Raw genomic sequence first — 14,360 nt, 5'->3', positions numbered from 1 at the left:
CAAAATTTGACCCCAAGACACAGCAGAAGATATCAGAGCAGATAGAGCAGACAAAGCTTGGTCAAAGAGGTAGGTTTTAAGGAGCATCCTAAAGGAGGAGAGAGATAGAGCAGATTTCAGGACCTTGTTAGCTGACGACAGAGTCACCAATGGTGGAGCAATGGCAATTAGGGATGCCCAAGAGACCAGATTGGAGGAGCGCAGAACCTCGGAAGGTTGTGCATACAAGCTAACACTTCCACACACTCAGTTCCTAGCCAGTTGGACCTCACCCAATGAGGATCCAATGAGCAAAGAGCAATACTGGCAAAGTCCAAGGACCAGACTTCCTACCTGCTGTTAACAAATAAACAAAGTGGATATAAAAAGCAAAATTAAATGGAGGGCAGGGGATGAATCAGGAATCGCTATTGTGAACTTTAGCGTAGATCATGTGTGTAATGGTCTGAAAGATGCTCCTAACTGAATTAACATTAATAGATCAGCATGTATTAATAATACAACAGGTTCTAATTCCAGATTTTATTAGGAATGCTCAAAAGGTTTGATAAATTTTTGGTGCATTTTGCATTGACATTACAAAGCACTGTGCAATGCTGTATCTGTCGTGTGTGCTCTACCTGAAGTCAGGTCCTTGGCTTATTGTCTGCTGATGCTTCATTCTGAACCGTTTTGTTAGCAGTTTTTTGTTGGTCGCTGTTCGCCTTCCACTCTCAGGGGCAGGGCAAGGAGGCAGGTCCCAGTCTACCTCAGCTGGAATGGGAATTGAACCCGTACCATTGGCATTATTCTGAACCACTAGCCAACTGAGCTAACTGGCCCCCTGCAATGTTGCATACTGTTCCTAAGGGTGAGATTCTTCTAGTATGTTTATTTGCTGCTTATTAGGTAACACTTATGAGATAAGTGTTTAATTAAAAGATGCATCTGTTAGAATACTGCTACCATGTAATCCCAAGACCACACTTACACGCATATCTGCTTTGTTTACCTTTGTATTAACCTATACCTTGCAGGTGCAAATAACATTAGGGAAGCAGAAGAGGGGAATTAAAAAAGAGGTAACGGGTAAAATAGTTAATTAAGTTAAGTTAAAAGAGCAGCAGAAATAAAAGAACAGAACAGCAGAGGCAGCCATGTTCCCATGGGAACAAAGACTAGGTGCCGCAATTAAAATATAAGAAGTAAGGGAGGATTGGTGTCCTGGTTCAAGACAGGATGAAGTATGTCTTTAGCCAGAATCATTAGGCCATCAAGGCCAGTGTGAAAGATTCCCCTTTGTATTACCACAGCTACACTGATAACAACTTTAGCAGTAGGAAAACAAGTGATGTCAAGGATTATTAGACAGAAATCCGAGCAAAGCTTGTGTACATGCTATCCCTATAATTAGACAATAAGGTGTTGGAAGCAAGTCAATGATTGGTCTAGTGAAATTTAGTGGTTTTGTATTATAGAAAGGGGGATGGTTGCTTCTTACAGAAGAAACACTCAAGAATATAAGCCAGGGGATGCTGCCAAGGCTGTGGGAAGATGAACCCCGACTCAGACACTTGTTTTTGTTTAACCAAATAAACTAAATTAACAAAAAAATTGGGGATAAATTAAAAAGCACTATAAAGGCAAACTGCAAAAACAAAGACAAACTTTAAAGGAAATGTACAAACTTGTTACTGCGCCTATCACCCAAGGCATAAATAGGGTAATAAAACTCTTAATTGTACCTAGTAAACTACTGCTCGATATTGTAATATAGAAAGTTTTGTATATACTGAATAAAGCTTAATCTCTGCCACCAATATGGGTCAAAATTGAAACATTGGCTATTAAGGTTTATCAAAAACGAAACCTAACATGACTGAACTATATATAGTGCGTTATGTTTTTCCAGGCAAATTCTCTCTGCATGTCCTCTCCTCCATGTACTGGCACATGCTGAGTAACAAGCTCTAATGGGACAAGATCCTTGTCTCAGCACAGCGAATAAGAGCAGCGGTTCTCCAACTGTGGTCCACGGGCCTGTGGATCCACAGAGACTTTCCAGGAGGTCCATGACACAGGCCCAGCCTTCCCAATGGATGACTGCCCCATGTGCCATGGTCTTGAGTAGTCAAATGAGTGGTGGCTGGAGGAGAATTCGCCTCTTTCCCCCTACTCCCATATGGTAAACTCTTTGGGTTCCGGCTCAACCAGCCCCGCCCCAGCCTCCTCTAATGTTCCCTCTGGGCTCCTACCAAGGATAGACAGGCTCTCTGAGAAGCAGGCATATCCATCTCACTGTTATCTATGTAAATACTAGTTTTCTTAAAAGTATTATTGAAGTACTCTTCACGTGCAACACCTTGGCAAGTGCAATATATCTGATAATTTAGTTAGGGGAGTCTGTGATTACTAATCCATTTGAAAAAGGGTTCTTCAACCAAAAAACTTGACAATCACTGAGTTTGAGGATACTGGAGCCAAGCCCCTTGGCCTACCCCAACTCATGCACTCCAAAGCCAAGATGACTAGGTAGTCATCAAGAGCAGCTAAATTTTTTGCTCTCCCTAGCTTAGGGGCAGGGCAGCATATCTTAAAATCATCCCAGCTGAAACCAGCTAACTCAACACAGACCTCAAGAAGCAAATTTGAGCTCTTTTAGTTTGGATGGTTTAATGATATGTTGGTTTGATCAACTTAGCCATTAGGGGAGCCACAACCCTTCGTTTTAAAATTCACACTGAATCAATTGTACCACTTAAAATTTGATTACATATTCTTGCAGCAGACCTGAATTACAGAGCAGTGCTTGGAATCAGACAGAACATACTATGAGGGATTTGAGTATTTCGGGTCTAACACTACAGACTGCATAGTTTGTCTAGAATGTGGATACTAAACTACTTAAATCTATAACGCTGCATGGAAAATAACAAGATTATAACACTTTGTTATACTGAATTAGTTACAAATGCGGATGTTGTAAAAACTGGGGTCAATTTTTAATACTAACTTTTGTACCAACCAAAATTTAATAGTGAAAAAGGCACACCACAATTTACTACATCCACAAAGAGGGAAACAAGGCAAATTTGCACTAGATCCAAGCTCTTGTTATATACAGGAGAACTGTGTGACTTGGTGTGCTCGGTGGAAATCAATTCTAGTTTTCTGCATAAAATTATTGATCTTCTCTAGTGACACGACGTTTGACTTCAGTGCCTCATGTACCTGTTGCCTGTTGTTGGGTGTGTATGGAAGCATCGTTGACACATGGAACATGATTTCATAATCCTTGTACGTAGTATATAGAGAATGAGTTCCCGTGGAGTCAGCTGAAACATAAAAATAAAGCATGATGTACAAACATTTGGAGGAGAAAAGCAATTACATGCAATAGTTACTTTTCCAAAGAACACTTTTGGGGCAGGGGCGAATGATCAAGAAGATGAGGGATGGCAGTACTGGGGAGTGGAAATGTTTCCATTTCCAGGCCAAGTATAATACAAGCAGAAAGTAAATAAATCACCTTTAATTTTCACCCAACAATGTTAATGAACCTGACCAACTGAAGAAACCAAGTATGCTGCTGGGACAGTTCTTACACCAGTCATCTAGGCTTATGACCCAAGTATGATTGTCACTTTTCCCCAAATGCTGTGTATTGCTATGCTGCCAACAAGAAACTGGTTCAACCACATCAATCAATTAATTCGATGCAAGGCCCTTATAAAGTTCCTAGAGATACAAGAACAGTGCGCTAACCCATTGAGATTCCCAGCAAGCTTCAACTTGTAGGAGGCTGTTTCAGAATTAATTTGTGCCTGTGTTTATTTCATTAATTCATTAAACCAAGCCTATTTATAAAACAAATTGATTAAAAAAAACTCCACAAAATGTGAAACCTGCTGTTTCTTGACCGAATCATGAAGGGGCTGGACAGAGTAGATAGGGAGAAACTGTTCCTGCTGGTAAAAGGATCGAGAATGAGAGGGCACAGGTTTAAAGTGACTTACAAAAAAAGCAAATGCGATATGTGAAAATCTTTTTCACACAGCGAGTGGTTCGGGTCTGGAATGCACTGCCTGGAGGCAGGTTCAATTCAGGCATTTAAGAGGGCATTAGGTGATTATTTAAATAGAAAAAATGTGCAGGGTTATGGGGAAAAGCGGGAGAATGGCACTGACTCATAATGCTCATTCCAAAAGCCAGTGCAGGCATGATGGGCCTAATGGCCTCCTTCTGAACAATAATACTTCTGTGATTTACTTTGAATTGTGCCCATTTCCCTAATCCAAAGGGTGGGAAGCATACTTTAGTATTACTCCATGACTGAAGAAGTCAAGGAACTCTTAAAACTCCCAGGCATTATCAACAGCACAAGAAACCAACTCAGAAGCTGCTCCTCTTTCCCTACCCCACCTTGGCTGATAACCCACTTAAAGAAACCCAATTCCAGCCATTCTGCAAATATTATCATGCTAAACACCTTCCCCACTAATTTCCATTGATATTGAATTCCCACCATGGGATACATGACACCCACCTGTTAGGTCAGGTTCGCCAACGACACTCCCCATTAGTTATTAATCAACAAGGAATTGCCATTAAAAACTTCAAAGTAATGAAAAGAGTAACAACAGGTAAATGACATGCAGATAAATGCAAATAATTTCCTTGGTAACATATGATTATGGGGCAATTTACCAGGGTTTAAAGGAATTCTAAAGCTGCAAATAATGCTAAATCTAGTGCTGTAAAACTAAGTATTGTATATCTGATTGTAAATCAGATCTGACCTAAAATATCATAGGTAAGGGAGAGCTAGACAGTGTTAGATAAATTGATATAAATACAAAGTACTTCCCTCTTAATTTTAATTGAGGCTATACAGCAATCTGCCCTCCCTGCTGCAGATTGTTGATAAATTCTTCTTGCTTACACAGGCAGATGCTGAACTTGTAAGGTGCTACAAAATCAGTTCACTCCCATCACACTTCAGCAACAGCTGATGCCATCACAAACCAGAATTTCTGAGTGGCATGAAAAGATCAGCCTGCTTTCTCAACCAGAGGAAGAAGAACACAGGAGGTTCATTTAAAAGTACTTCAAAAAAGGGGATATGTAATGGCTTACTTTTGTTATCCAATTGTGCTCTGTACTTGCTGAAGCCCTTTAGTCGCACCCTGTGGCCAAGGAGATCGAGGAACTCTTCAAACACTGGGCCTCCTGTCTCGTTATTGTACATCTCTTCTTCAGTGCTTTGGCCTGCTTTACAGTAAAGGACTCCAACTTTATGCTGGAAGCTTAGCTGAAACAAAAGTAATAATTTTAACAAACCACATAATTTCAGGATTGTTAAATTTGATTACATAAAAACTCTTCTGTCCCAGAATTAAAAATTTTATTTTCTCCGAATTCCACAAGTGAATCCTGTAACATTGAGAGGCAACCAATCCATGTTCAAGTTTCCAATCTATTCAAACACATCCACCACTCCCGACCTAAACTTGTTACTAGGGGTGTGTGAAAAGAAGGAACAAAAAACATACATTTATAATATACCACCTTTCAGGACATCAGCACAGCCACTTTTGAAGTGTACTCACTGTTGTAATGTAGGAAACACAGCAGGCAATTTGGTCACATAGCAAGGTCCCACCAACAACATGATAATGATAATGTGTTTTAGTGATGTTGAAGAATATATATTGGCCAGGGCACCAGGGAAAACTCCCAGTTTTTCTTCAAATAGTTCCATGGGATTTTTTACGCCCACTTGAGAACACTGAATATTACATCCAAAAAATGGCACCTCTGACAGTGCAGCACTCCCACAGTATTGCAAAGGAATATGATTTTTGTGCTCAAGTCTCTGGAATGAGGCTTGAATTCACAATCTTCTGTTTCAGAGGAGAGAGTGCCATCCAATTCCCACTAAGCCATGGCTAACACTTCAGTGCAAATTGCCTTTAATTCCTTGTACAAAATGCCTGATTCTGATATCCTCATCCAAAGTCAACAGTCACAGGGCGTTGAACTTTGGAGAGATTCCATTCCACTGTGCAGCATATCAGTTCACAAACATATTGCCCAACTGAGATTATTTCCATCCTCTATTGAAGAAGAATTGTGCTTACGGAATCTCTTCCAAGCGGAATGGATGAATTTCAATAACTCAATCATGTGCAACCACAATCAATAATGGATTATATCCGAATGAATATTTACCATATATAACTTTAGCCTGATAAAAGAAAATTTGTTACTGATTCATCTATTTTGATGGGCTACATTGCAACAAACTTCCCTAGGGTATTGGCTGCAGTTGGAAGAACCATTACAGCAACTTGATCATTCCTAACAGATTTCAGTTTATTTCTAGTCCTGAGTTTTTGTAGCCCAAGGAAATAATTGAAGCTTGTGTATGTATCTGTTGATGAGCTACCCTTGTTCGTACTTGTGATCAAATGTCAAGAAGTCACCCCACATCTTAAGCATAATGTAGTCAGCTGAGGATGTAGACTGGAGCAGAAGAGACTGTGGACATGACCTGATAGCTGGACAATAAAGATCATCTTATCTAGTCTCGAGTGTAGACATAGATCTTATTTGTGGAATTCCTACATGGAAGTCACTGTATCCATGATTATATACAGTCCCATGCTAAAATTCTGCAAATTAGAGCTATAGAGTTGACTAGCAGGCAGTAACATCTGATTTGCACAGTGAGGGCAAACTGCAGCTAGAATTGAGCTCTGTAAATCACACATGTACATGGAGCTCTGCTCCCAACCCTACCAGAAAGTTTAGACATCGTTTGTGGCCAATAGAATTCATTTGTGCTCATTTGACATCATTTGCGCTCAGAAGCAATCATTTAGCTATTAGTTAACAATGCACATTTGTTCATTGATGATTGCACAACGTTCAGCACTATCGACAACTCCTGATACTGAAGCAGTCCATGTCCAACTGCAGCAAGACACGGACAATAAATATCCAGGCTTGGGCTGACAAGTGGCAAGTAACATTCGCGCCACACAAGGGCCAGGCAATGACCATCTTCAACAAGAGATTGCCCCTGACATTCAATGGTATTACCATCATTGAATCCCCCACTATCAACATCTTTGGGGTTACCATTTGCCAGAAACTGAATTGGGCCAACCATATACTGTGGCTACAAGAGCAAGTCAGAGGCTAGGAATCCTGCGGTAACTAGCTCACCTCCTGACTCCCTAAAGTCTGTACACCATCTACAAGGCACAAGTCAGGAGTGTGATGGAATACTCTCCGCTTGCTTGGATGAGTGCCGCTCCAACAACACTCAAGAAGCTTGACACCATCCAGGACAAAGTAGCCCGCTTGGTTGGCACTCCATCTACAAACATTCACTCCCTTCACCACCAACGAACAGTGACAGCAGTGTGTACCATCTACAAATTGCACTGCAGAAACTCACCAATGCTCCTTAGGCAGTCCCTTCCAAACCCACGACCAGTACCATCTAGAAGGACAAGGGCAGCAGATAGATGGGAACATCACCACCTGGAAGTTCCCCTCCAAACCACTCAACATCCTGACTTGGAAATATATTGCCGTTCCTTCACTGTCGCTGGGTTAAAATCCTGCAACTCCCTCCCTAACAGCACTGTGAGAGTGTACCTACACCACATGGACTGCAGCGGTTCAAGAAGGCAGCTCACTACCACCTTCTCAAGGGCAATAAATGCTGGCCTAGCTAGTGACACCCACATCCTATAAATGAATACAAAAAAGTAACGATCAACTGACATTGTCATAAATTGCCACCAAACCACTGCACTCAAACATTTGTGATCAGCACAATTACTTACCTCAAGGATTCTGACACCAAAAACAATCATAATGACTCCTCCCCCACTGCACCCCCTCCTTCCCCCACCCCCACCTCCCCCATCCCACCCCACCCCCCCACCTCCCTCCTCACCCCACCCCATCCCACCTCCCTTCTCACCCCACCCCACCTCTCCTTAAACAATCATACCCTCTAAGGTCACCAAAAGCACTATAGAAATGCCAGTCTTTATTTCTGCAAAAGGCTTCACTGAGCACCTTACAACAACTTGCATTTATTTTAGCATCCTTATCATAGTAAAGTGTCCCAATGCTATTCAGGTAGGTAATCACACAATGGACACCATGCAAAATAAAGGAACTGTAGAAGGAGTGACTAAACATTTGGTCAAAGGGATGGGCTTTAACGAGGCCCATAAACATCACTCCGCTGCTTGCTTCACTTGAATGGCCTCTTGCACTTAGCCTCTCTTATTTTTAAGAACGTGCTGGATTTTCACATCTATTTCCCAGTCAACTCGCCACAGAGAGTTAAGTCTGGTAAAAGGACTTTTTTAACAACACAATAATCATTAATGCAACTTCTCTAATTCAGAAAGGTAACCATTTGAATTGTTAAATATCAATCTGCATATAGTAAATTATTATTGAAGGAATTTAAAAATACCAAATGTTGATTTTTTTCCCCTTATTTTTCCTTTGTCTCTTTTTTCTTTCTCAGTCCACCCTATTTTCCACTCTTTGTTTCTCTTTCTGTACTGATTTGACTCAAATTCATCCGATTTCCTTCTCCATTGTTCCTTTTCATTTTACAATCCTTTAACTCACTGGTTAATGAGATGGTGAACGATGGGCCAACAATCTATGATCCCAGTTGTACCATTTTCAGCATACACTTCCAGCAAGGTACAGCCTAAAAGAAATTGAGCTGAAGGGTGCAGGAGATAGTTTAAGAGTGCAAACTGAGAATGCCCCACTCCAGCATGATCTAACCCAATATCTTCAGGTTCAGTTAAAATACTGAAAAACAAAGCACCCTGTTCACTTGACAAAAATCTGTAATATATGATCCCAATAGAATAAAATTATGCAACTTTCTGTGATGAATCTCAGCTGGTAAAGTTCCTTATTAATTTTTTAAAAAATAGTAATTGATTACTCTGTCAGGTGAAGGCAATTATTCGATGATTAACTACACAAAATTAAAACCTTTTGATTTAAATTTATTTCTACACAGGCTTTTCTGCAACTTCCTCAGAATCAAAACCTAATTCTTAGTAGTTTTGACAACTGCTCAAATTAAAAGCCTATGCATCTATGCATTATGCAGTAATTACTGAACATGTACAAGGATTAATAATTGTCAAAAAAGAAAATGTTGCTCAAAGCATGGAATTTTTAAAAATTACAAAGGAGTGAACAGGAAATGTACTTTAAGGGTATACAATATTACTGTATAATGGCAAAGCTTTCATAACCCATGTCAGTAATTTTAAAGCACTATGAATATTTATAAATCTATTTATAGTTAAGAGTATTCATAAGACACATGTAAGTTCCAAAATGGGTTAAAACTGCATTAAATTTTCACAAAGCTTAGACTTCAAATGAATTATGCGAGTTGTCTAAGCATTGCTCACTTTATATGCTTCAATTGCCTGTCTGAGCCTTTGATCTATCAAACATTAAGTAACCTTGCCCTTGGGATAAAACCATATAAGTTTGTAAGTTTATGTGCAACAAACTGTATGTTCAAATTCATGAAGATCTATTCTGACCATTAATCATTAAGGAACGAGTGAAAAAGTGCAATGACTCTACTGGTTCCAGGCTATCACTAAAAACTAAAAAAAAGCAACTTATTTTGCTGTTTATTACAGTAGAAAAAGGCTACACTCAACATAAATAAATGCGACAATTAGTGTTTGCTGTTTCCATCAGTATTGAAGGCGAACTGCACACACCCTGGTCAAAGAATCTGATTTAACTGAGACAATGGGAAATTTTTCATGCCATGTCAAAATGTTCAACCATGGAAAGCTGTTACAGGTCTAGTTCCCTCACCAGCACTTATTCATGACTGGACAGTTTCCATAAGCAGACTTTGTGAACAGGCGCTGTGTGCATGGGACAGCACACTCTGTCTTACCTATTAATGCTTCTAATCATTATTTTGTTCACTACAGGACATGTGGGATGCCTGCCATATTCCCCATTACTTCCAAACGTAGAAAGTACATCTCCAGATCAATATGTACAGATTCAGGTGGATTTGGTCAAATTTATTCTCAGCCAAAAGAACATATAGGGCAGAATTTTCCCCCCGTTGGTGGGGGGAGTTCAGGAGCAGGCGCGTGGTGTGCCTCTGATCAGGGGCGCACCGCCATTTTACATGGGCGGGCCAATTAAGGCCCGCCCAGCGTGACGTCCGCCAGGAAGGACGATGGCGCTCCCTGTGTGGGCGGGGGGGATTCCCTAAGCCAAGAGTACACTCTTTCGCGCATGTGCGCGAAAGAGTGCACTCATCTCCCTGAGGCCAAGTGCTGCCTCAGGGAGATCAGCGCCAAATTCAAAAATGTTAAAAATAGAAAATAAAATTTCCCTGACATGTCCCCTCATGTGACACTGTCACATGAGTTGAGACATGTCCATCACTTTTAGTTAAACTTTTATTAAATTTTTAAAAACCTATATGAAACCTCATCCCGCCAGTGGATGAGGTTTCATGCTTTCTCTGAAGCCCACCAGGGCTCCCGGCCTGCTCACCAACCTTAAGGTTGGACAGGCAGGTCCTTTAACTACTGCAATTACTTTTTAAATGGCCTCAATAGGCCATTGACAGGTCAGTGGGCGCACAACTCATTCAGCTGCGCCCCCGCCGACCTGAAAATTGAAATGATGTGGGGTGACTTCGGGAGTTCTGCCCGACGTCATCCCGTGTCATTTTACGCGTCGCCGTGTGGGTCCCCCGCCCCCCGCGCGCTGACTGGGAAATCCTGCCATTAGGTGCAGAAAGGCAGAATATACTGGAAAGTGCAATAACCAGACTTACAAAACAAATATATAAACATAAGATATATAAAATAAATCAATATTTGCGGGGCCAGTTAGCTCAGTTTGCTGGGTGGCTAGACTGAGGTCAGAATAATGCCAACAGCATGGGTTCAATCCCCGTATCGGCTGAGGTAGTTCTTGGGGCTTGCTTCCTCCCTCGCCTTGCCCCATAGTGATTTCATCGCATAAGCAATAATTAACAACCCTTTGTTGCTACAACTCTTGGAGGATGCTACATGAAGGCAGAGTCAACTACTTAAAAAATAGGAGGAACAATCTAAAATCCTTGCTGTTCTTTGGAACAGACTCCAGTGATAAGTTACCTGGGAGATGATTCCTCATGATACCCCTATTAGCTGCCTTACACAATAGAGGAAAAGCATAGAACTAAAGATTCCAAGGAAGTTTTCAGGTTTTAAAAGTATCCATCCCTTTGAAAGCAGACCCTTTGAAGATTGTTCTTACTCAGTCATCACAACAAACCATGCATCAATCACCCAGGAAATCGAGCAACATTACAGTGATGTGTCGTTTCCTAGAAAAGTGGTTCGATACCCAATTGTGATGGCCATGTGCTTTTGGGGGGGACAAAAAACCTATATCTTATTTTGGTCCCTTTAAGAGCTAGGATTTGATTTCTGGTTTAAAAAGAATAGCTGGGTGCCACTAAATGATCACGTGACCACGTTGCCTGGGAGCTGAACAATAGGAAAAAAGGCTCAACAACATAATTATAGGGGTGAGTAAGTACCTAGGACTGGTTCTCTTTACTAGCAGTTTAGTGTGGGAGTTTAGAATAAGCTGGAGTGAAGGAAACGTCACTATCATCAGAATTTGGATGAAGTTCTGGGTGTTGGCTAAAGGGTTAAAACTCTTGTTAACTGAAGGACTCCACTAAGTGAATTTATTTTCTGGTACAGGTAGAATACTTCAAATCTGGCTACTTGAAAGTTAGCAATGTCTGAAAGTTGGACATTTTTTTCCAATTCTCCAAGTGGCTTAGCAAACCTTGACCCCACCCAACCCAGCTTGGACTGAGCTGCATAGGAGTGCCTTTTTGCAGCTGGCCCAAGTCAGTTCAAAGAGAGTTAAAGAGTACTGCACAACCTCGCATGAATAAAAAGACAAATAGTTTTCAGTTACAACTACAGGATAGAGTATTATCAACATCATTTCAGTTTGACTGATCTTATCTCATGAGGTAGGGAAGTGTAGCAGACATGAAAGAGTTATTAAATCCAATGCCTGAGAGGTGAACTAATATCAGCAGCAACATGACCATTCACCTAAAGTGCTTTGCAATCATGTCATTTGCTTTTCCCATGTCCACTATTCCCTGATTAAGCAGTTCTGATTTTTATCCGTAAACCGGCAAGTTCTGAAATCCAACATTGTCTTGGTGCCGAAGCTGCCAGATGTGAGGTGCTCTACCTGTAAAGCCAAGCTGAGGAAAGAAAGAGAGAGAGAGAGAGAGAGAGAGAGGGAGGGAGAGAGAGAGAGAGAGAGTTGGTGTTTTAAATACAAAACTCCATAGTTCAAGAATATTAGAACCAGGAGAGTTCTGACTTAGGATGCCAGAGACACTTATGTTGAATGGGGAATTTGCAATCTTAAGAAGGTTGGAGAAAATTTGAAGGGACAACCCTGCCAGAAGTAAACAGAAGGCCCAAGAAATCTCAGCACATATACGGATCATTGACACAGTGCGCAGACTAAGCAATTAATCCTCCAAGTTTTGACAAGTATCTGACTTGAGGGTTTTGGAGTTTAAGTTTTGGTTGTAGAAAGGAAGTGGAGTTAAGATATTAGACGTGGGGTATAAGTATCTATGTTCATTGTATTTTTATTATATTTAACGTAGCTGACTATTTAAGATAGAGTGTAGTTTATAGTTCATGTTCTTTGATTTTGTATAGTAAAATTATTTTGTTTAAACCGTGAGCTTTGTGGCTTCATTCCTTTAGTGAATATCTAGGTTTTCTGAATCTAAAAAAAACTAAAAACTTTACTGGTTTCTACTGAGATCATAACACAATAAGAATTGGCATTATTTTGAAGGCAGCCATCACCAAGAGGATGGCACATAGAACAATGTGAAGAACCCTGTGGACACAAACAATGGAGTTGGGCAGCCTGTTATGTATAGAAGATAATTTGAGACATTTCTTGTTAAATAAATAGTCTAAGTCTGATTGCATGCAGCCAAGAAAGTCCTAAGCAAGCACTTGGATTCATAAGGCAGCTGACACCTCTCCCTCTAGACATCTCTAATGTTTCCCACACTCTCCATTCCTTCTTTCGTTCAGAAGGGTTTTTGTCTATTCATGCCTTGCTAGGTTTTTCCCCAGTGTCCTCTTACCTTTGTGCAAAGTACACTCACTCACATGCTGTCCTTCTATATAAAAAAAAAGACTGGGTGACCGCTTTGCAGAACACCTTCGATCTGTCCGCAAGCATTACCCAGACCTCCCTGTCGTTTGCCATTTCAACGCTCCACCCTGCTCTCAAGCCCACATGTCCGTCCTTGGCTCGCTGCATTGTTCCACTGAAGCTCAATGCAAACTGGAGGAACAGCACCTCATCTTCCGACTAGGCACTTTACAGCCTTCCAGACTGAATATTGAGTTCAACAATTTTAGATCATGAACTCTCTCCTCCATCCCCACCCCCTTTCCAATTCCCCCCCCCCACCCCTCTGTTTTTTTTCCAATAATTTATATATATTTTTCTTTTCCCACCTACTTCCTTTATTTTTAAATGTATTTCCTTCCATTGTTTTATCTCTACCTTTTAGCCTTTTTTGATTCCTTCACCTCACCCCACCCCCACTAGGGCTATCTGTACCTTGCTTGTCCTGCTTTCTACCCTTAATTAGCACATTCCTTAGATAATATCACTACCTTCAACACCTCTTTGTCCTTTTGTCTGCGACATCTTTTGGTTATCTCCACATATCACTGGCTAGCACATTTTCTTAGATAATATCACCACCTTCAACACCTCTTTGATCCTTTTGTCTGTGACATCTTTTGATTATCTGCTCCTATCACTGCTTGCTTGTCCCTACAACCACCCACCCCCCCTCAACTTCTCTCTCCCCCCGCCCACCTTAAACCAGCTTATATTTCACTCCTCTCCTAACTATACTCAGTTCTGTTGAAGGATCGTGAGGACTCGAAACGTCAACTCTTTTCTTCTCCACCGATGCTGCCAGACCTGCTGAGTTTTTCCAGGTAATTCTGTTTTTGTTTTGGATTTCCAGCAGTAGTTTTTTGTTTTTATCTCTATCCAGCTCTACTTGTCCCACCCCCACTTAAACCAGCTTATATTTCACCTCTCTTCTATTTTTACTTAGTTCTGTTGAAGGGTCATTCGGACTCAGAACGTTAACTGTGCTCCTCTCCGCAGATGCTGCCAGACCTGCTGAGTTTTTCCAGGTATTTTTGTTTTTGTTTTGCTGTCCTTCTATATTGATTTAGGACTGGATC

At 40.9% G+C, this 14,360-nt stretch overlaps 1 protein-coding gene across 4 annotated transcripts in view; it reads right to left on the bottom strand.

Moving 5' to 3' along the window:
• LOC144680703 (signal-induced proliferation-associated 1-like protein 2) overlaps positions 1-14,360 on the bottom strand; it is a 637,588-nt gene that overhangs the window by 357,973 nt on the left and 265,255 nt on the right. For all 4 annotated transcript variants that reach the window (XM_078541960.1, XM_078541959.1, XM_078541961.1 and 1 more), the window contains exons 6-7: positions 5,116-5,290; positions 3,211-3,314 (exon numbers count right to left, since the gene is read on the bottom strand). In XM_078541960.1, the coding sequence (XP_078398086.1) occupies positions 3,211-3,314; positions 5,116-5,290 (279 nt within the window). The remainder of the gene's footprint in view (positions 1-3,210; positions 3,315-5,115; positions 5,291-14,360) is intronic.

This window comes from Cetorhinus maximus, chromosome 5, assembly GCF_964194155.1.
Source record: "Cetorhinus maximus chromosome 5, sCetMax3.hap1.1, whole genome shotgun sequence".
NCBI lineage: Eukaryota > Metazoa > Chordata > Chondrichthyes > Lamniformes > Cetorhinidae > Cetorhinus > Cetorhinus maximus.
Note: the sequence above shows the minus strand (reverse complement) of the source record. Positions and strands in the feature narration are given on the sequence as shown.